This window comes from Siniperca chuatsi, linkage group LG3 (assembly GCF_020085105.1).
Source record: "Siniperca chuatsi isolate FFG_IHB_CAS linkage group LG3, ASM2008510v1, whole genome shotgun sequence".
Lineage (NCBI taxonomy): Eukaryota > Metazoa > Chordata > Actinopteri > Centrarchiformes > Sinipercidae > Siniperca > Siniperca chuatsi.
The window spans coordinates 17,499,501-17,521,555 of record NC_058044.1 but is presented as its reverse complement, the minus strand read 5'-3'; the positions used below and the strand labels follow the sequence as shown (position 1 = coordinate 17,521,555).

The following is a 22,055-nucleotide window of genomic DNA, read 5'->3' as shown; positions in this document are numbered from 1 at the left end:
GTCGTGAAGGTAGGATACATTGCAGGACTGTTGCATTAGACTGCATTGGTTTTAGCTAGGTGTACATAATAAACTGGCAACTGAGTGCAGGTTTGTTTGCTTACTTATTGGGGGTAGTGCACATTAATAAACATTGACATTTTGAAAACATCAACATAAATGTGCCAGGGTTAGCTCAGCAGGTAATTTGCAGCCCTGACCCAACATGTCACACCAGAGGCGTACCTCAGTGGCCCAAGTGCCCATCTGGTTAGCTCAAGTGGCTAACCAGATGGGCACACAGTGTCCCAATTGACACCCAAGTGCCCCTAGTGATCTTCACAGGTGCTCCTCTGCAGCCCAATGCAGCCAAGTACCCAGTACCAAGTACTATGATGGACCAAACTGCACCCCAAGTGCTGCTGTGCTTGGCCCAAGTGTCTTCTAGCTCTGGTCTGACCTTACGAGAAAAGTGAACCATAAACCTACTCTGTCACGCACACCAGCACAGATCAGACAAATAAATTTTGGTCTGACGCTTCCTGTCATCAGAATCAGAAATACTTTATTGATCCCCAAGAGGAAACTCTTTGTCATGTTACCAATAAAACTGAATGGATGATAACTGGGGCAGCAGAGGAAATATCTATCTAAAATAGACATCTATTTTTAGTTTAATCAATAAATGTTAGCCTGTTGATTGTGATTTAGTCTCTCTTTATCTCCCCTCTGTCTGTTCCTCTCTAGACCTGCTCTGGATAAACACATCTTGAATCCTCATCTTTACCAAGTTTTGAGTACTAGCATCAAATATTATTTTTAGTTTATGCAACCACATACAAGAAGCAATCAAAATCTTCTGTGTCAAACCTTGTGCAAGTGCAACAGCATCACCTAGGCATCATACAGTGATATTACAACATTGTACCATTTACTTGTTTATTTAATTAAAGAAAGTGAGTGTGATTACATTAACAAGCTGTATACAATATAAACAACAACCAGAGGGCGAAAGTCGCCATTTTAATACTTTTGCAATAAGTCTTGAACTTTCAAAATAAAAGATCCAGTTTAAAGCTCAATTGTCTAACTAATGTATCCTTTTAGGATGTTGTACACTAATACAACAATAATGTATAATTACTATGATTATTTGAAAATAACTTGACTCGATTATTCTTTCTGGGTGCTCACAATCGAGCAGTAATTGTAACAACACTTTTCTCGCTACAAACGCCCCTTTTTTTTCATTTCCGGGTTATGTCAGTGTTAGCTAGCGCAATGACATTGTACCAAGAAGAGAAGAAGTCAGACAGCCGAGTGGCTTACAGTTTGTTATTTTACATGCTTTGAAAGCTTTGATTAGCACTGACATTTTCCGTCAACATGTCATCCACCTCCACAGGTTTTACGGAGGAGCGGCAGCGCAGAAGAGCACAGGTAAACACACAGATAAACACGCATTATCTAAGGTGCTAACGTGTTAGCTGGCTAGCATTAACTTTGGATGAACTGCAGGTAGTAACTGTCTCGTTAAGAAACGACGCGTGGTGTTGTTTGCTGTTTAAATCCCATTAGTTTGTCTGTAAGTTGGGACTGTCTGCGTGGCTTGCCAACAAGTCTAGTGCCAATTAACTAACGGAATTAAAGTTAACGCTGGTGTATATATATATATATATATATATGTGTGTGTGTGTGTGTGTGTGTGTGTGTGTGTGTGTGTGTGTGTAGACGCCAGTGGGCATGGAGTACATCCCCACAGAAGAAGAGAAGAGGGTGTTTAGAGAGTGCAACCAGGAGAGCTTTTGGTACAGGTGTAAGTTTCTGTCTTTCACATACAGGTCAGATTAATGATGTTATGTTAGGTTAAAACCAACGCTAAAAGGTTGACACCTCTGTACTGACTCAACAATAACTCATCAACATTCCTTCACAGCGGTGCCCTTCTCTGTGGTCAGCATGGCCATTACACAAGCCCTAATTGCCAAAGGTAATAGTATGCATAATTTAGAGGAATCACCAACATATCTGTAAAAATAAATGTACTTTAACTTGACCTTGTTCTGTTTAAATTTGTAGGGACACTGTCTGCATCTCCAAGGTTTGGATCTCTACCCAAAGTCGCCTGTAAGTTCATGGATGTTAGTTGCCTCATATTGATGAGTAGACTAACTATTAGAGACACCTCTCACTATAATGCAATATAGTTCAACAACACCACAAACTACAGCCTCTAAAAAGACCATAAAGTTGAATCAACACCTTTCTAAAAACAGGTTCACCAAAACTGAACATTACAATCTTTATGAAGGTAGGATTTATTGCAGGACTGTTGTATTAGACTACATTAGTTTTAACTAGGTGTATTTAATAAACTGGCAGCTGACTTTAAATGTTATTAATGTGATATGAGACAAGACATCCTCTCAAAAGCTGAATTGCAATTAAGTGATGCAAATTTCATAACTTTTACCAGTCTAGATATGTGAAATTATCATTGAATGCCTATATCTGTTTAGCTACGGTATCTTATTCATATTACTAACAATACTTTTCTCAGTGATAATGATATCACCTGCTCCTAGTTGAAATGAAATATTATATGAAAGAGCAAATAGTCATGACCTGAATGCTGTTACGTAATCGTTCCTGGGATAAAAGTATAAAATATTGATATTTAAAATGTGCCACGCGCATGGGTAATTATTTCTTTGAGTATGTTTGCCTCTCCAGTTGCTGGCTTCTGTGGCTACCTGGCTGGGAAAATGTCATACATGAAGACATGCCAGGAGAAGTTCAAGAGGTTGGAGAACTCTCCTCTGGGAGAGGCCCTCAGACAGAGGACAGGATTGCCTCCACAATAGTGAGCGGCACACACACTTGACAGTGATACTGTATGTTTTTATCCACTAACTACCCCTTGACCGTTTTTCTGTTCTCCTCCCCAGTTCCAAGGGTCCTCAGTCAGAGATGAGTGACCCAGACATCCAGTCATTTGACACCATGTTCCGGCCAGCAGAAGCCCCAGTCCAGAAAAGCTACACTTCAGAGTCACCTGTACAAATGGGGAGAGTAGATGACTTCAGCGCTCCAGGTACCACAGAGAGCCACTGTATAAGCTTTTCAAAAACAATGTAATAATGATTGTTTGTGCAAATATGTGTAAAAACAAAAGTAGTTTTCAGGCCCACCACTCAGTGTAAACCAACAATTGGAAAATAACTTATGCTAATCAATACTATGATCAGTGTATTTGTTAAACATGTCATTTGGGTGATAAAAGTCTTTGCTAGTTAGAAAGCGTTCATATGGCAAACAATGGGGCAAAGATGGAGATCTAGCAATTCACCAATACATTTGTTTCCTCAAGCTGATAGCAATATCTTATATTATTCAACCTATACTGAACAATATATTTCTATATATTTGTAAATAAATCTTCAAATTCAGGAACACAAGATTTTGCTTTTGATACACTGTGATACTGTTGCTAAAGATAAAATTGTATACAGTCCCAGTTCACAATTGGTCAGAAATTGGAAGTAGTTCATTCTAGTGCTTTACCATTTAACCAAATCTGTCTGGTTATGAAACATCCTTCATACCACTGCTAAGTTTTAGTCAGTAAGTAACTTTTCTGTCAGCGTTCCTGGATAACCCTCTTTGTCCTTTTTCATTGTTCCATCACCTTCAGTCCAGTCATATGTGGAAGAAGAGGAGCCCACGAGGAAATCCATCCTCTACGAGGACCTGAGGCTCAAGAACAGAGAGAACTACGAGGTCACGCTCACTCAGAAGGCTGAGACACTACTCAAATCATCACCTGAGAAGGAACCAAAAAGACCTAAGAACGAGGGTAAGCTTCTACTGTGAAACAGGTTGATAGTTAAATGAATCTGTGAAAGACTGACTTCACTCTCTCTCCTTTTATCTCTTATGTTACAGTGAAGAACATCTATGGAGACACCTGGGATGAATGAGTCCTTATTTGAAATTAAGATGTAATCTGTATGCTTGCATCACTGACACTGCAATACAGTAAGCAGCTCAGTGGCCATTTTGCTCCAGTGTGACTTAGCCTAAGGTGTCATGAAGTTGTTTCTGAATGTCTTTGCAAGTGAGTCTATTAAACCAAACTGCATGAGGACTGAACTGTCTCGCTGTGCTTTGACATTTGAATTTAGTGTACCTTTTTCCCAGTAGTATAAAATTAAAATTACAAAAGGAAAAATAATATTGAAGCTACATTTTAGTGCTATTAGAGCACAACTTGACTGCATGCAAAATAGTTTAGTACAACTAAATATCAGTGGTGTTGTGATGATTTTTGAGCTTTGAGTTTTTTTGCTTGTCTAAAATAAAAGTGTTAGTTTTAGGGGCATATATACCAACTAGATTTATAGTTGAAAAACTGAAAAGAACATGATAACAGTTAAGGTTTTGAAGGGCATTTGAAAAATTGATTAAAGCTCCCAAAACTTACCTGGAAAAGAAATGTTTCATCCCATTGTCTTCATTGGGCATATGGCCAACAAGACAAAGTATACATCACAAGTAGTTTGGAACCAATCATGGTCCGGTATGCATCTTACACAAGTGTGATGTGGAATCTGAAACCTCCAGTGCACATAAACTGAGTGGATTTGTCAGTTAAGCAGGAGACATCTGTTTCAGTAATTCAACTTTTGGAATGAAAAATATTTGCAGATTAATTTTTCAATGGGGGGTATTTTTGTCTTAATGCATGTCTGCAGGGTTTTTCAATATATTTAAATATTTTGTGTATATAATTTTCATGATTTCTATCATTTCTTTGCAACTATTTTGATTTTTGTTAATCTATCTTGATGGCTGTATTGTAAGTATTGAATATTTTTTGTTTGATCACTTGACCATGACATCAGCAGGATGTAATTAGTTTTGTGCCCATATATAGGTATACCTTATCCATTGTTGTGCCTGATGAAGACCTGGTATGGTCAAAACATTGCCTTTTACTAGTTCGATAAAATTTTTCGGAGATTTAAACCAGTGATTTATTATGTTATTTATTTATTTATTTATTTATACACATTGGTTTATTTGTAGAAATGAGAAGAAAATTGTACAAAAGAAGTAAAATTTTAAATGTATGTACAAAAGTCGCCCATAACATTTAAACATTCAGAGAAATGACATTTAATTATACAGGCAGGCAGACACTCCACAAATCCTGTAGAAGCCTACTGTAAAATCAGCTTAACATTGTGTCCAAGCATTTGACATTGTAGGCGACACAATCCAGTGACAAAAGACACTGCAGATGCAAAAATAGAGTAGTATTGATAGAATAAGGCTTATTGGGAATGTTGTAAAGCAATCAAATAAATAACCATGACTATAGTTGACCATGACTATGGTTGTGGTGGCAGCTTTGGCCAAAACTCTGCTCTGAACAATGTCCATGACTTAGTCCAAAGCTATGTGCTGAGCCATGTCCATGAGGATTGAGAGGTGGTGTGGGACTGGACAGAGAACTGGTCGAATTCGGCCAGCCTTCATAAAACTTGCCCATGGTGTCAGCAGTGTTAATGCTGGACAATGGAGCGTAAGCCTGGACCGGGTAGGACCCAGGTGTTGGATTGATTTGTGGAAGGAGGGTCTTCCTCCGCTCTTCTGTGGAAGCAGGGACAAACATAACACCGCTGATGCGCCTCAACAACCTGAAAGGCATCATCTTCTCCAGACCGCCAGCTCTGACCTCAGACAAGTCCAGAAGAGAGAACCATCCTTTCCCATGCATCCACCCAACCAGGACAGCGATGACGTTACAGGGGAGCACACTGTGAGGAATGAGGGCAGTGGTGATTATGAGGAACACCCAGGGGAGAGCCATGGTGGGGAAACTGACTCCACAAAGGAATCCTTTTGTCATTTTTGTGTGCATGGTAGTTAGAGCCACACATGCCAGGGCCACAGGAACCAACCCCTCGGTGTGACTCTGGCTGCTGTGCTCCTGCAGAAGGTCCAAGAAGCTGTAAAACAAGCCCGTGGTGGTCGACAGCACGAAGAACAAGACCAGGAAACGGACCGTGCCAAAACCTTTCTCCAAACTGCCACTGAGAAACGCCAGGGCTGTAATGTTCAGGAGAAGCTGAGCAAAGGTTTTGTGGTAAAAAGGGTACGTGAAGAGTCTGTGGAGGTGTCCATTTTGAAAAACAGTGGCACCAACACTGAGGACCCCCTCGGTGAAGTTGAAATACGTTTGGATACCAAACAAAACACTTGATAAAAGAACCACTGTTAGAATCCCGCTTGTGAGGACAGGAACCACGTCTCTGAAAACTTGAAAGATCATTTTAAAGTGCTCAGTTCGTGTCATCTTGCCAAATAATTTAGGATACCCACGGCTAATAAACTAAGGCAAAAGTTTACCAGGATTTACCCAAACCGACTGTGGTTCAATTGTCTCCACACTTCCTAAACAGGAAGTACTGTCATATCCAGACTACTTTGAGCCGATGTCTACTGTAACCCTCTCGGGTTGATGTAGGCCTTATGGATTTAAAAAAAAAAAGGTTAGTCATCGATTTGACGGCAACACTTACACGACTGTTTTTCAATCGCGCCTTCCGGATGTAACGCTACATGTTGTTGTTGATGAGGAGTTTTTTGTTTTGTTTTGTTTGTTTTTTTTTTCCTTCTTCTTCTTCTTCTTCCCGTTTTATGGCGGGTGGCAAACAGCGTTAAGGTGCATTACCGCCACCAACTGTGTTGGACTGTGGACCAGAATTATCTAACCCCTTAAACAATCAAACAAACAAAACGTATTTCACTTAACACTAAATTCTTTTGATCAGGCCAGATTATTCAAAATAATGGAATCCTATATTTGACAGTGTTCACATAATCCTGAGGGATGTTTGTTTATTAAGTGCAGTGTTTTATTAAGTCTGGTATGCCCTACCCTCAGCCTTGTTAAGATGTTCTCCTCTTTGGTGCTCCTTTCAGCTGTGCTCACTGTGCCCACTTCTCGCTGTAAAGGCATTTTATAGAATCCAATGCATTGATCAGATTAAACTACCCAGTATTTTATAAAGAAGTTAAAATAACACTGACAAACAACATTACAATGCTTCCTATATGTTAATTCATCAATAGTTATAGTCCAATAATATAACATACTATAATAACACTCTCAAAATAGCCATTCTGCATAATGAATACTTCTTTTGATACTTTACGTACACTTTGTTGATAGTACTTCAATACTTCTGTACTTTTATTTAAGTAAAAAATTTAATGCAGGACTTTCTAAACTTGTAATCTCCACCACTCAAATACACACATCTCAAGCAACTTTCAGTTCACTGCATCTTGATTTTATACACCAAATACACTGAAATGAATGGAGACAAATGGCTAGATAGAAGGTATTAAAGAATATACATTTTGTAAATATTTTTGATAAAGTCACATTAACGTTCTTATTCTCTTTTAAATTAAGTTGTTTCCTTTCTTGCAATTTTTTGTACACAAAGGTGTAGAACATATAGTATCAAGTCAAAAGTTTAAAGATATACAAACAAGCACCATAAAGAGATAAAATAGAGCCTGTCAGTAGGCTACACAGATTTTACTATTTTTTTAGGCTGTAAACAATAATAATTTTTTTTTTTTTTTTCGTTTTCTGAGCAGGAAAAAGGGGTTTGTTCTTTGAGTGTTTATATTTATGAATATAAAATATGTTTGTTCTTTCTGAGTGTTTATATTTATGAAGTATTCTCAAAAACGTATTCTGTTAATAATAAAATGTATCTACACCGTGTTAATAATAAAATGTATCGGGTGGAGTTTGTCCTTATCGTACCTGCTGTGGTCAAAGAAACCAAACAACACATTTTCCCATTTAAGTGAAAAAAACATGACAAATCGTGCGTGTTACAAAATCCTTCTTCTGTAAATGTCTCTTTGGAAAAAAGAAATCAGACGTCAGCACGTCTGTCCCCCTTCCGGTGTCGTACGGTTACTGCGGCGGATGTTGATGTTTTGTTTCGGAGCTGGCTGAACGATGTGAACTGTATCGTCTCTGGGACGGGTTGATATTTTTTGTGGTTGTCTTCACGGTTCTCTTTGTACTCTTCTCTCGGTAAGGTTTCGCTGTTCTTCGGCATCGTGTCTCTCCCGGTGTCTCTCCCGGGAAGCGCGAGGCCGAGTCGTGCGATGATGGAGGACTTTGATGAGATCTACGAAGAGGAGGAGGAGGAAGAGGAGGACGAGGACAGGGCCGCGGAGGAGCAGCTCCTCAAGTACGCTCCGGACCCGGTGGTGGTGCGAGGGTCCGGCCACGTCACCGTGTAAGCAACTGGCGACGCTTACGGGCATCGAGATTGGAGTTTACCGTTACCGTGAAATGATTAGCAGCCGCGGTCTCCGTGGATAACTGGCTGCTAGCTAAGTTAGCTACCGCTGGTGACCTAGCGTAGCCAGCTAGCTACTAAGTTAGCAGCGAGCTAACTCTGCGAGCAGGCGAGGAGTGGCTGATTAGATTTAGCTTTCGTTTTAGCTGAAGTACATGACCCAATAAATATGTACATTTGTTTTATCTAACGTTACCACGTAATGTAATGTGATGTGCTGTTGCGCTAGCTATTTTCAAGTCGAGACAGTTTGTCCCCGTTATTGGTTGATTGAACTGACTCGGGATCAGACTCGTTGTGTTGTTTTGTACTGAGCCTGGGTGTAAGAATAAAGGGTACAGATTTAGCTAAATCGTGCTTACAAATTGGTACATCTACCCTGGAATTAATAACCCCCAGTACCCTCAATTACGTCGCTGGCAGGCAAACTATACCCAGCCAAATATTAACATAAAGTTGTTGTAAGCAGTAGGAACTGAAGTTACTGGATGTTGTCTCTAGTCCAGTCAGGTAAGGGGGAGGAGCACCCAGAGTGTTACCTGCAGCAGTGTGTCACTGTAGTTTAGGGTTCAAACTACTGACATCATTCATTCAAATTAATAGTGCTAAGTTATCACATTAGACGTCAGCACTACTTTATCACTGGCCATCTTGGCTGCCAGTGACCAGAATAAACAGTTAAATGTATCAGGTTGTGTGCAATCTGAATGGGCTGCTTCTGTATAATACACTTTTAGTGGGACGTAGGGCTAATGAACATAGATATCGTTGGGGATTTGGGTGTCTAACACAACTATGTGTCATCTTTGACACCCCTAAAATATTTTATATGAAATATCAGATAGTTTTTGTTTTGATATTATAACAATGTGTCTGTGCTTTAGGGCTCCTTTTAAAAATTCAGAAGGTTTATCCTGCTGCATATTAAATTTGAACAGTGATAATTTACTCTTGATACCTGCTGGGCTCAGTAGATTTACCTTTGGCTAAGTAGAGTAAAATTTTACTCCACAGGAGCCCTGAAATGTAAAGTTCAGTAGCACATGTGTTAGACTTGATGACATTCAGCAAACGTTTGTTTATTCATACCAGTTATCCAAATAGGGCGTCTGTCTGCTTATGTATAACTGTCTAATTTTCCCCCTCACTCCCACAGGTTTGGGCTTAGTAACAAATTTGAGTCAGAATTTCCTTCAGCACTTACGGGAAAGGTGAGTGTCCTCTTGTTATTCATTAGTACATATTAACTATGGCAAAAAGACATCTCACATTTGTGTCACCACAAGATTTATGTTATATTCTAGCCACCAGCCAACATATGATTCATTTGATTGATTTTTATATTAAAAGTGCTAAATATTTTGTAGTGCAGTATGTTGTCTTGATGCATTCATTCATCTGATCACCAATGCAAAACACAGATTACATTTCTGTAGCACAGATAAAATTGGTGTGAATGCTACATGCAGCATTCCAGCCTGCCATCTAAGAACATTAAATGTTACTGTATTAACTATACCACGTATGTGCACTTTCTCAGGTGGCACCAGAGGAATTCAAAGCCAGTATCAACCGTGTGAACAGCTGCCTGAGGAAGACGCTGCCAGTGAATGTGCGGTGGCTCCTGTGTGGCTGCCTCTGCTGCTGTTGCACATTGGGCTTCAGTTTATGGCCTGTCATCTGCCTCAGCAAGAGGGTGAGATACCCATCCATCTTGCATTTGCAACAACATCACAGTAAATCCGAATCAACTAGGGATTCAGGAAAAAGGTGAATGTGTGGATTTTTCTGGGGTGGAAAGAATATCATCTAATGTCACTGTTGTCTTCCAGACAAGAAGATCTATAGAGAAACTTCTGGAGTGGGAGAACAGCAGACTTTACCACAAGGTGAGTAGTGAAGGCATGAATGGATATGTGTGTATTAATAGTGTACCTTGTTAGGACACGTTTATTAAAAAATCTCTGATCACTATTGCACTCTGTTTGCAGTTGTGCTTGCATTGGAGACTAAGCAAAAGGAAGTGTGAAACCAACAACATGATGGAATATGTAAGTATCTGTTGCGGTTAGTTGGATGGACGTAATGGTCTCAAATGAAAGCATACTTATCGGGTGTACAATACAGGAACGCTGGTTTGGGTAGTTGATAGATGAGTTTGAAGGCCAAAACAACTGCACAACGCTTTATAATACTATGAGGAAAGAGTTTACAACCGGAAAAATATCATGGCTGCAATTATTTTATCCTCCATCGCAACAACTGCAAGGTTAATAGTAGTTAATAGTAGTATGACAATATTCATGTTACATAGTAATCTGCAATGTAATGTGCGCTTGAATGTATTTGATGGTTCAAGGCAATGCACTGCTAGATGACGTCACATTGCATTGCATGTTATGTGAAGATTCAATTGAGAAACTGTTTATAGATAAGATTATTAGATGGAAAAGTACAGTTTTTGGATAACCCAGTGAATTAAATACTTATCAATGTACTTGATCACATTGATTTGCAATATTGCCTGCAATGGCCCAATACGATCTGAGATAGTAAAGTGATAGCTACTTTGGTAGAAACACTGTAGCAAAATCTCTACCACTTCGTCTAAGCTTTTTCTCTTATCCCCTGCAGGTAATCCTAATAGAGTTCTTACCTAAGATCCCCATCTTCAGACCGGACTAGTCCGACTGCGGCTGATCTTAAACCTCCACTGCTGCACCACTATGGTTGTCAAGCTCCCAAATAATTACCTTTCCCAAAATACTCCCAATATTTTTGTTTACAGGGTAGCATTGATCCTCCCCCCTGTTCTCTCACACATACCTTCTCATACCACCCTTGTTTACAAATCCAGCATCCCAACACTTGTTTTTGGAGTGACTTCACCATTGAACCATGACCTATCAGGCGAGCTGGCACACTGTCAAGCCATGCTAACCAGCACCAGCCTGTGAGATGTCAGGGGAGAACCAGCCATGGGCAGCGTTATGGATTTTGGAACTAGAGCTGGAGACTGGACTCTCAAATTGAGTTCTGTGAGCTACAACTGGAATTTTGTCACTTGTATGTTCCCTAAGCACATGGCACAGTCAGACCATGATACTTACTGTCTCACCACCAACTTCACCTGCAAAAAATATACCCCAGTGCTTTTGTAACAGTTGGATTGGAGCTCTAGATAATTACTAGAAGCTGTAGAGGCAACATAACATGGAACTCCAAAGGAACCTTCATCCAAATCAGCTCTGCAGCGGACAGACTAGTCATACAGGAACATGTTGGGCCTGTGGTCAGAACACCAGAACTGAATAATGTCACTCTTCTTATCAACTACCAGACATCCTTATCCTCTCACCTCCTTCTGCACACTTCACTGTGCATCACCCTAACCCAGTGACAATCACACACTGACTGTTCTCTCCGTAGTATGAATGGGTCTTTATGCTACACAGTTTACCTGGAACAATTTGTTTTCAGCATTATGTGTGTCCAGGTGATGGGCTGGCTGCCTACCAACAGCATCTGAGTCGCAGTGGAACATGTAAGCTGGAAAGAAGGCCACTAGCGATGAAGAGAAGAAACCATTTTTTCTTGTCTTTTTTTTTTTGTATTTCTAGTTTTGTTAACTGTTTTGGTGAAAGAGAGGCAGTCAATGCTTGCAAAACTGCTCACTGTGTTGTGTATGTGTGTGTGTCAGAGAAAGATAAGCAAAAAAGAGACAAATCAGACATGAAGAGATACTCTTTACTCTGTAAAGCAGGGTTCTTCCTTTGCCATAACCAATCTTTGTTACTTTTGTTGTAGTAATTTATAAATGTGTGAGTCTGCATATAATATGTGCATTTGTGAAATAGGCCTTGGTTGTTGGGTTTTTTTTTTTTTTGGTTTTTTTTTGCAAAGATTGTTTCCTTTTTGTCTTTATGGTCATGTGTCAACACTGAAGCACACAATCGCTTTGTCTTTAACACCTTCACATGGCCTCTTCCTTATCTGCTGATCCTGGCTTAATTATGAGTGTAAAAGATGTGGCTCTTGTGAGAAAGTTCCTCTGTATAAGATATAATCTGACTCATTACATTCAGAGGTCTGGGGTGACCAAAAGTGTTAGGTCCTCTTTATTATGTGTTAGGTAATACCAGGGTTCTGTATCATGAAGCAGGATTACTGAAGTTAGCTTGATAACTGCACTGAGTAATACCAGACCTTTCCAAAATCAGGAACATGGACTTAAAGCTGCACTTATCAGTAGTTTTATATTAACAATGTAAATGTAATGTGAAAGGGGTTACATGTAATGATGAACGTACCCAACTCTGCAATTCTCCTTAGCTCTACGGAGCGTTTTAGCATCTTTCACCTCATTGTTTTGGTTTTCTGGCCTGCAACTTTAATGTTTTGGCTCAGTTTCACTGCTCTCATCAGTCTTGTTTCCAACAGCAGCAGGCAGCTGTTTTCAGAGGAAAAGCTCTGATAAACCCACTGTTCACTACCTATCCAGCACCAACAGCAGACAGACACAGTTGGCAACTAGCTGGTTAACATAGTGCAGCATTTAGCAGCTAAAGAGCCAGATATTTCCCTTAGGAGTTAATGGAGACCGATAATGGAGCTAAAAGGAGAGTGAATAGTGTACTTACATTCATCAGGTGGCCAGAAACACAATTAATAATGATGTGTCTACTGGATGTGTAAATAGGCAACTGTTGGCTAACAAATTTGTTATATTAACATAATAATTTGATAACATGTCAATCAATGCAGGTTTAAGTAAAAAGACTTGTTCCAGGCTCGATTTAGATCAGTTATCTAGCTAACTAACAATCCTGCTTTGTGATAAAGGCATAAGAGTATTTTTTTTAAACTGTTGACATACAACATAGAACCATTTGCCAGCAAGGCAGAACAGAAAAAGAAGGCCCTTTTGAATATGGTATAGATTAAGTTTTTCCTGCTCAGCACACCTCTTGATTTATAATAAGATTCAACAAAGCCACTTAGTTTTAGGTCACTCAGCTCTGTATGGGTCATACTCAGGGGATTATACTAGATAAACAACAAAATGTAGTGAAAATCTCACTGTCAGATATGTTCCAAAGTTACACCGGGGGTCAAGTATACCATACAAATCATGCGTTACTTGAATAACTGTAAAATTAGTTTGTTTTGAAATTGAAAAATGCCACTAACAAAAAGACAACTAACCTTTCTGTGCTCTTCCTGTTTAGATAGGAAAGGAAGCACATATTGCACGGACACACAAAGCTCAGACATTGTGTTGGTTTATGTTAAAAGACCCAAATTCACTTGATTACCACTGGGTTGCCTGTTGATTCATCAGTCACTTTTCTATATTTTTGATTGTTGTCTGTTCTATGTAAATCAAGGCATAAGGCCATATGCAGATATTTGTGGTGTGTGTGTGTATGTGCATGGTATATGCAGAGGCAAATGGTCTTTGTAGTTCTCAGACTGTGATTGAACCCTGCACAGAAAATGAGTCCTTTTTATATAATCTGGGGTGTTTTTGTGTGTGTGTGTGTGTGTGTGTTTGTGTGTGTGTGTATGAGGAAGAGAAAGATATATGTACATATGACTCATGAGCAGGTGTATGTACAGTAATAAGCTACCAATAAACAAAGCTATGGGCATCCTCCTCTGTAAGTCAGTGTGATTTGTAATAAGTGCATGGCCCAACAGAGGAGGGCCATGGTCTTGGGTCAAAACGCAACAGTCTACCTACAATGGAAGAACAAGGGACGCTCATTCAAAAGATAGCATGTACAAATTTTGGACAGTGAAGTTAATGGTAAAGAAGGGTGAAGAAGGCCATCTATATGTTAAATTGGATCAGCCATCCCTGAGCAGAGGGAGGCTGTAGCACCTCCTGGTACAACTTAAAATGCCATCCTGACATCGTTCTCCGGGCCATTTCACACCAGTTCACACTTTAACGTGGCTGCCAGGTGACTTAACGTGCAACCTCAACTATTCTCATGTAAAGTCAATGTGTGAAGAACCCAAAAGTGGTTTGAATGCCTGGGACCCCTTGGCATGTCAGCAGAAGTGATGAAGCCTCTTGGATGAGAAGCAAAATAAGACATATGATGTACGATGGTGCTTTGAGTTGAAATGCTAACATCGGCATGCTAACATGCTGATGTTTTGCAGGTATGTTTTTCGCATTTACCATATTAGTTTAGCATGTTTGCATGCTAAAATTTGCTAATTAGTACAAAACACAAAGCACAGCTGAGGCTGATGGGAATGTTAGTAGTTTTGAAGGAGTTTAGTCTTAAACTAAAGTATTGAACAAATATAACCTGATATGGCGCTAGATGAAAAGTCAAATGTTTCCATTTAAATAAGCATAAAACCCGAAGGTTGTCATTACCTACATGACCTACAGTGGTGTGAAAAAGTGTTTGCCCCCTTCCTGATTTCTTGTTTTTTTGCATGTTTGTCACACTTAAATGTTTCAGATCAAACAAATTTAAATATTAGTCAAAGATAATGCAAGTAAACACAAAATGCAGTTTTTTAATGAAGGTTGTTATTATTAAGAGAAAACAACCTTTAATTCACCTATGCATTTTACTATTGGCTATACTGAATTTTGTTTGCACTTAGCTACAACACAAGTAAAATTTCGCTGCAGCTGCTTTACATATGAAGGCACAGTTTCTTTTGACTATTAAAGGTGCAGGTACATTCAGTATTCACATGTTAAAAACATTACGCAAAAGTCAAAGTGAGCATTCCTTGTGGATATACTGTTAAAAAAACAACATAGCCATGGTAGAAAAGGTTTCAATCGTAGTCATCTGGACACTGTTTTCAGAATGAAGACGTTTCGGCTTCCATCCGGAAGTCATTCTCAATTGTGAAAATGGTCTGAGAACTCAGAAATTTAAGCTACTCTGTGTTACTTAAGCCCTGCCCTCAGGAAGGAGTCTTCCTGAGTTTCTGCTGTTTACCCTGCCTAGTTTCACCTGAAACTACATTTCAGACCATTTACCACACATTTGAAGACAGTGAGGTGAAGATTCTAAGTAGAGTGAAGAGTTGGTTTGAAAGAGGAGTCAAAGAAGCCATTTTGTGAAAAAAGAAAACCCCTCTTTGAACAGAAATGGTGGTCTGAGATTCAACCTGCCAACGATCTACCACAGTTTATTATCACCATGGTCAAGCCAATCATATGCTAATCAGGTACTTAACAGTGATGAGGGAGGTGTAGCCAGAAAACAATAGGCCTGATTACTGGGCCATCATGGAAACAAAAGAAGGTCAGTTTCAGGTGAAACTAGGCAGGGTAAACAGCAGACACTCAGGAAGACTCCTTCCTGAGGGCAGGGCTTGGTTTAGTAACACAGAGTAGCTTAAATTTCTGAGTTCTCAGAGCATTTTTCACAATTGAGAATTACTTTTAGATGGGAGCCGAAATGTCTTGATTCTGAAAACAGTGTCCAGATGACTACGACTGAAACCTTTTCTACGATGGAACATTCCTGGATGAATGAGGGACTACACCTTCTAACATAGTCATGGATTAATAGCCTTGCAGCCAGATTACATGTGTAAATGTTCATACCTTTTTCTGGGTCCAGGAAAACAGATGCTTGGTAAACTCTTCCAGCTCAGCGGCAGTCACCTTATTTCTACTGCCTGAAAGACAGAACAAGTGTATACAGAGGAGCTCAGTCAAGACTAACTTCAGAGATTTAAACACAAGGAGATGGACTGAATTTTATTTCTAGCCATGCTAGTGGTGTGGCACTGAAGGGATGGCAATGTCAGTCTCTCTACAATTGATTGTAGTGAACGTTTGTACAGACATTCATGGTTTCCAAACAAACTTTGCTGATCCCCTGACTGTTCCTTATCAGCATGTTAACATTGTCATTGTCAGCTCGCTGATGTTAGCATTTAGCTAAAAGCACTGTGTCTCAGTACAGTGTCACAGAGCCGCAAGCATGGCTGTAGACTCTTAGTCTTGTTTTCCTATTAAGAGTAACTTTGTGAATAGTCTGACTCACAAATGGGCAGTATGACAATAGACATACAGTAAATTGTGAGGCATTGGTGGAAGAAGTATTCAGATCCTTTACTTAAGTAAAAGCACCAATACATTAATGTAAAAATACTCCATTACATGTAAAAAAAAAAAGTCCTGCATTCAAAATCCTACTCAAGTAAAATTACAGAAGCATTATCAGTAAAATGTACTTAAAGTATCAAAAGTAAAAGTAAATGTACTCGAAAAATGGCCCCAATCTAATAATATATGACATTATTAGAATGTTGTTGTCCAGTGGTTCTCAACCTAGGGGTCGGGGCCCCTATCAAGGGTTGAAAGATAAATCTGAGGAGTCATGAGATGTTTAATTGGGTTGGAAAGAAGAAAAAACTAAATTCTGCTTCACAAATTTTCACATTTTCTGCTTTAATCTTTTTTGAGAAATATTGGATACTTTCGCATCTTCCAGCCACAAACAGTTATTTAAAGGTCCAGTATGTAACATTTAGGAGGATCTATTGGCAGGAATGGAATATACTATTTATAAATATGTTTTCATTAGTGTATAATCACCTGAAAATAAGAACTGTTGTGTTTTCGTTACCTTAGAATAAGTCGTTTTTATCTACAGAGGGAGCGGGTCCCCTTCCACGGAGGTCGCCATGTTGCACCGCCATGTTTCTACAGTAGCCCAGAACAGACAAACCAAACACTAGCTCTAGATACGGCCTTTTGAATCAGAATCAGAAATACTTTATTGATCCCCGAGGGGAAACTCTTTTGTTACAGCTGCTCACTATCACGTCAGTGCACACAGGAATAGAAGAAGTAAGCAATCAAATATAATACACTATAATACAGGCAAGATAAATTAAGTACCAAGTGGACATTGTCACGGATTCACCAGGCTCCACCATGCACTAATCATCCACTAATCATCCACACCTGTTCCCAATCACACTCCTGCTCCCCATTAGCTCACAATCACAGCCTGCATAAAAGCCCTGCACTCACCTCAGTCTAGGTCTGACCTTGTTTGTGACAAGGACACCCTATGCTACTCAGCATAAGACTTTTTCGCCAACGATTCCCTTCTCCAGCGTTCTCCTGTCTCCAGCGATCTCCCTCTCCAGCGAGTCTTTCCTCCTACAGACTTCCCTCTCTTCATACCTACACACCTACAATATCTGGCAGTAATCCAATAAAGAACATTCTGGTTCCATCTCGGTGTTCCCTGCCTGTCTGTCCATAACAGACATAAGTATAAAATTAAAATAAGTGTAAAGTACAAGTGGATTACCGGTTGATAAGTATGTACAGTCTAATAATACAATGTAATAATATAAGTAATAAGTAATAGTGCATGAACTGTCAAGTGTAGCTTATTAAGATTATAATGAGATGGTGGATATTGCACAGCAGTAATAGAAGTATGAATAAATATCAATAAATAGGGAATTTTAAACTGAAAAGAGTATATTGCACAGGGTTATTAACACAGAATATTGCACAATTATTTCAAGTATTGCAGTGATGTTAATGATCAATGTCCAGTTCATTGACTTAGGATATAGACTATAGACTAACACTTAGAGGGAGGAGTTAAAGAGTTTGATGGCCACAGGCAGGAATGACTTCCTGTGGCGCTCTGTGGTGCTTTTTGGGGGGATGAGTCTTCCGCTGAAGGTACTCCTTTGTTTGACCAGCACGTCATGGAGTGGGTGGGAGACACTGTCCAAGATGGCATGTAGTATGGCCAGCATCCTCCTCTCTGACACCACCGACAGAGTCCAGCTTCACCCTCACAATGTCACTGGCCTTACGGATCAGTTTGTTGAGCCTGTTAGCATCCGCTACCCTCAACCTGCTGCCCCAGCATGCAACAGTATACAGGATAGCACTGGCCATCACAGACTCATAAAACATCCTCAGCATTAAGTTCACAAGTTTCGCGGCCACCATAGTCTCTTCTACACGCTTGGAAGGGGGGTGATGCGAGCTGTATTCAAATGGTTGCAAACCGGAATTTCACCTCTAGATGCCACTAAATCCTACACTGGACCTTTAAATGAAAACATGTAAGAAGTTTAGATGGGAAATATTTCTCTGTTAAGTAAGGTATAGTGGAGAATATGTATAAAGTAGCATGAAATAGAAATACTTTAGTAAAGTACAAGTACACCAAAATTGTACTTAAGTACAGAACTTGAGTAAACATACTTTGTTACTTTCCACCACTGTCATGAGATGATTTGCCAACCCACAAGAGATTTTGTCATTCTGTGTATACCAAGGTAGCTTAATATCAATGGTTGTTTTAGGTCACCATTGCTTAATGACAATATTGGATTTACAGGATTTTTGCATCAGTATGGTGAAGTACCTTGATTTGTCAGATATCTAATTCACTGGATTAGCAGAAAACAGACATGTGGATGTTTCATCTATAAAGGCTCTCAACTGACTTTCCAAAAAACATATTGTATCACAATACATGTTGAAACTGCGATATAGATTACATGTGGTAAAAGTGACTGACGATTTTAACCATATCGTCCACCCCTAGTCTGATGTTTGATAGTGTGTAAACTCTCAGATGTCAGTGCAAATCCATTTCAGTGACATCTTTCTTATGAATTCTTTTGAATGTAAAAGTGACTGTAAGGCAGTGTATTGTGTTGTCCACAAGATGTCGCTATACCACTGTTGTGTTAAGGTAGATTCAAGTGCCTTTAGCATGGTTTGAACCTCTTGATGTACCGCAGTGTTGATACTTTTCCTCAGTTCGTGTTATCAACGCTATAGGTAAGCCATGTTAACGATAGTGGAAGTTGCAATGAAAAATATCTTTGTTGTTATCACACTAAAGTTCATTTTATTCAGATATTTTGTGTTTTAAACTGTTAAAGACCTAAATGCAGAGTAATACGGAGAGTTAAAATGTTTTATTCTTTCGTTTAAATGTGATTAATGTGTGGTGGCTAATGCAAAGCTATCTATTATAATATAAGCAGTGAGTGCTTGCTATTAGTTACATGTGCATTGAAATGTACTTTGATAGTTTAAAATTTAACCTCAGTTTGTGTTATCAACACTATAGATGTCGAGCTGTCGAATAAACGGTCAAGCCACAATCCCGAACCCCTCTGTGTCCGCGTCCCCTTCCTCTACCACCGTCCACGATCATTCACAACACAGCGCAGAGTAACAGCGGCGGTGCTGGAGATCAGTACGCGCGCGGAGAGAGAGAGAGAGAGAGAGAGGGCTATATGACAACATTTCTTCTACATTCATTTGATCAGTTTGTATGTCTTAAGTCTTACTCAGGAGCTGGAGACCACTGTATGTGCTTCCTCCAATGGTGTATTTTGAGTAGGAAACAAGACAGTTGGGGCAGCCAGTATTCAGTAGGACCGTAGAAGTAGTGAGAGGTTGCACTGAGGATACATGCATACATACATTCATACATACACACACACACATCAACACATACAAAGTGTTGTTGAAATGCAGGACACACAGTCCAATGTCAAAATGTTTGTACAGCATGTTTTATCAATACTACTCACTCATAGAGAGAGTGCTTTTTTCCAAGGTCATCTTAGTTATGAGAGTGAAGCAGCAGCCAAACCTTTTACAAGTAGACAATTTAAAAAGTGAAATTACACACTGAATTTTTTTATTTGGAAAAACATCACTGGACACTCTATGTAAGACTTTGAAGACTATGAAATTAAATTTACATTTTTTGAGCCTGAACAACATGATGGCATCACTCCCCTTAGCAGCAGTGATTTTCCCCCAGGCAGTCTCCACAAACATCTTCGTCAGCAATTTGGATCCAGGGATGTTTGTGCTTTCTGCTAAATACGTCCACTTGCCCAGCAGCGGAAACAGACGGTGTCTCCCTTAGTTGCATAAGATGACAAATGGTCACATTAAAGGATTGTTTGATTTTTTTTCCAAAAACAAAAAAGAGCCAACGAAAGTGAGAGTGTGAGAAACATGTGATAAGTGAGATGAGAGAGAGTCTTATCTGGTCTCTTCCTGTCCAGACAGACTAAGACTGAGCACAGCCACAGTAACATAAATAAACCCCATCATGGCTTGCTACATCTACTTACACAAAGATCATAAATCTGTGTGTCTTTGCATATTGCACTGATCGTAGCTTGAAGTTGATGGTGTCTGCTTCAGGGGTCAGGCAGAAAGGCATAGGGCCACGGGTCAGGCAGGGGATCATACAGGCTAGGTCAGGTAGGTAGAACAAAAGGCTGGAAAGCCAATGCCGGGTTCAGACTACACAATATCAGCCCAACAATAGCCCAACCCGACAGACAAAGGGTGTCAGGAAAAAGGAAAATAGGCTCGACAACTGATCGTTTTATCCCATGCAGTGTAGGACGTCAACTGACACTGCATCTGGGACGCCTCAAGACGTCCCGACAAAAAGACTAGCGTGTCCGAATTTTTTTGCTTTCTCTCACCTATGGGAGTATGACAACTTCCACAAAGTGTTCCATGATGTTGACCAATAGGAGCACAGAGAGCTCTCCCACACACAACTGTAAACATGGCGAAGCAAAAGAAGAATGAAATTGTTGGTGCTGCTAGGTGGAATTGTGAAACAGAGGAAAGGTCAATCTCTTTTTTTTTTAGGCGTTTCCGAACACAAGACAGCCAGTATCACACACACCACTTCGGGAAGCCATAGTTTGTTTACATTCTTGTAATATCAAGTAGATCGTGAAAGACATCAAGCTATGATTGGTCTGGGACCAATGTATAGTCTGTCATGTCTCTCGACCAAGTCACGGCAAGAATTTATGACTCTAAAATCGCCTAATCTGACACAGTGACCATCTTAAACAAAAATAGTGTAGTCTGAAAAGCGTAAGCACAACAGATAATCTTGCGGGGAATGAGTGGAAATGGGCCCTATACAGTTTATACTGCAGGGCTTATGAGGGAAAGTGGGAACAGCAGGCGGGAGGAGAAGGTCAGGTGATGGGGAATGTGAGGGGAAAGGGGTTCCTGCTGGTCAGGAGTGGCTGGATTTGAAATAACAGAAGAGTTTGTGTGTCAGGGGAAAACGAAGCAGACAAGAGAACGAATGACTAGGAGTTGGCTGGAGTTATGACAGAAAGGTTTTTTGGTTTTTATTCAGACAACTAAATTAGGCCTCCAAAATAAAAATAAAAAGTGTTGTCAGATGCTCTGTGCTTACAGATAAGACAAATAACAATAACTGTTGTTGATAAAAAATAACTTAAAATATATTACTTTCCAGGTTTTAAGCTGCTGCAGGTTTTTTGCCAGCTGCTAGCAAATCACAGTAAAATCAACCAAACTGTTATCAGGGGTTTTCCAGTTAAAAGCTGCTAGTTCTTTCTAGATATAAACAGGCATGTACCATGCTCTTCTGTAATGATATTATACAGTATGTAACTCAGTATAAACTTAGAAGATGTGAATGGTAGTATATAACTTGTACTTACTTAAAGAGCAAGTTCACCTTCAAATTACAGCTAGCTTTTGTTGGGGTGTGTCAAGCAGGAAAGCAGGAGTAGGACCCAAATGCAGACAACGGAGGCCAAGCAGGTGCAGTTTGATAATTTTATTAACAAAAAAAGGCTTACACTGAATTGGCAAGGTACAAG

General features: G+C 39.7%; 3 protein-coding genes across 4 annotated transcripts; 2 read left to right on the top strand and 1 right to left on the bottom strand.

Moving 5' to 3' along the window:
* The first annotated feature begins 1,232 nt into the window (after positions 1–1,232).
* On the top strand, positions 1,233–4,126 carry LOC122872243 (OCIA domain-containing protein 1). The gene is made up of 8 exons (XM_044188193.1): positions 1,233–1,419; positions 1,711–1,795; positions 1,916–1,969; positions 2,059–2,106; positions 2,713–2,842; positions 2,928–3,073; positions 3,674–3,835; positions 3,925–4,126. The coding sequence occupies exons 1-8, from the start codon at positions 1,366–1,368 to the stop codon at positions 3,957–3,959; spliced, it is 714 nt and encodes a 237-aa protein (XP_044044128.1). The 5' UTR covers positions 1,233–1,365; the 3' UTR covers positions 3,960–4,126.
* Positions 4,127–4,699: 573 nt separating this feature from the next.
* Positions 4,700–7,127, bottom strand: rhbdd2 (rhomboid domain containing 2). The gene has a single exon (XM_044188181.1). It carries the CDS (start codon positions 6,338–6,340, stop codon positions 5,357–5,359), a length of 984 nt encoding a protein of 327 aa, XP_044044116.1. The 5' UTR covers positions 6,341–7,127; the 3' UTR covers positions 4,700–5,356.
* A 775-nt stretch (positions 7,128–7,902) lies between these two features.
* chic2 (cysteine-rich hydrophobic domain 2) lies at positions 7,903–14,034 on the top strand. 2 transcript variants are annotated; one of them, XM_044188218.1, is made up of 7 exons: positions 7,903–8,315; positions 9,535–9,589; positions 9,919–10,074; positions 10,211–10,267; positions 10,370–10,429; positions 11,013–11,107; positions 11,236–14,034. In XM_044188218.1, the coding sequence occupies exons 1-6, from the start codon at positions 8,182–8,184 to the stop codon at positions 11,061–11,063; spliced, it is 513 nt and encodes a 170-aa protein (XP_044044153.1). In that variant the 5' UTR covers positions 7,903–8,181; the 3' UTR covers positions 11,064–11,107; positions 11,236–14,034. The 2 variants fall into 2 exon arrangements, with proteins under 2 accessions (XP_044044153.1, XP_044044143.1); XM_044188208.1 differs by having other exon boundaries at positions 7,917–8,315; positions 11,013–14,034.
* The last annotated feature ends 8,021 nt before the right edge of the window (positions 14,035–22,055 follow it).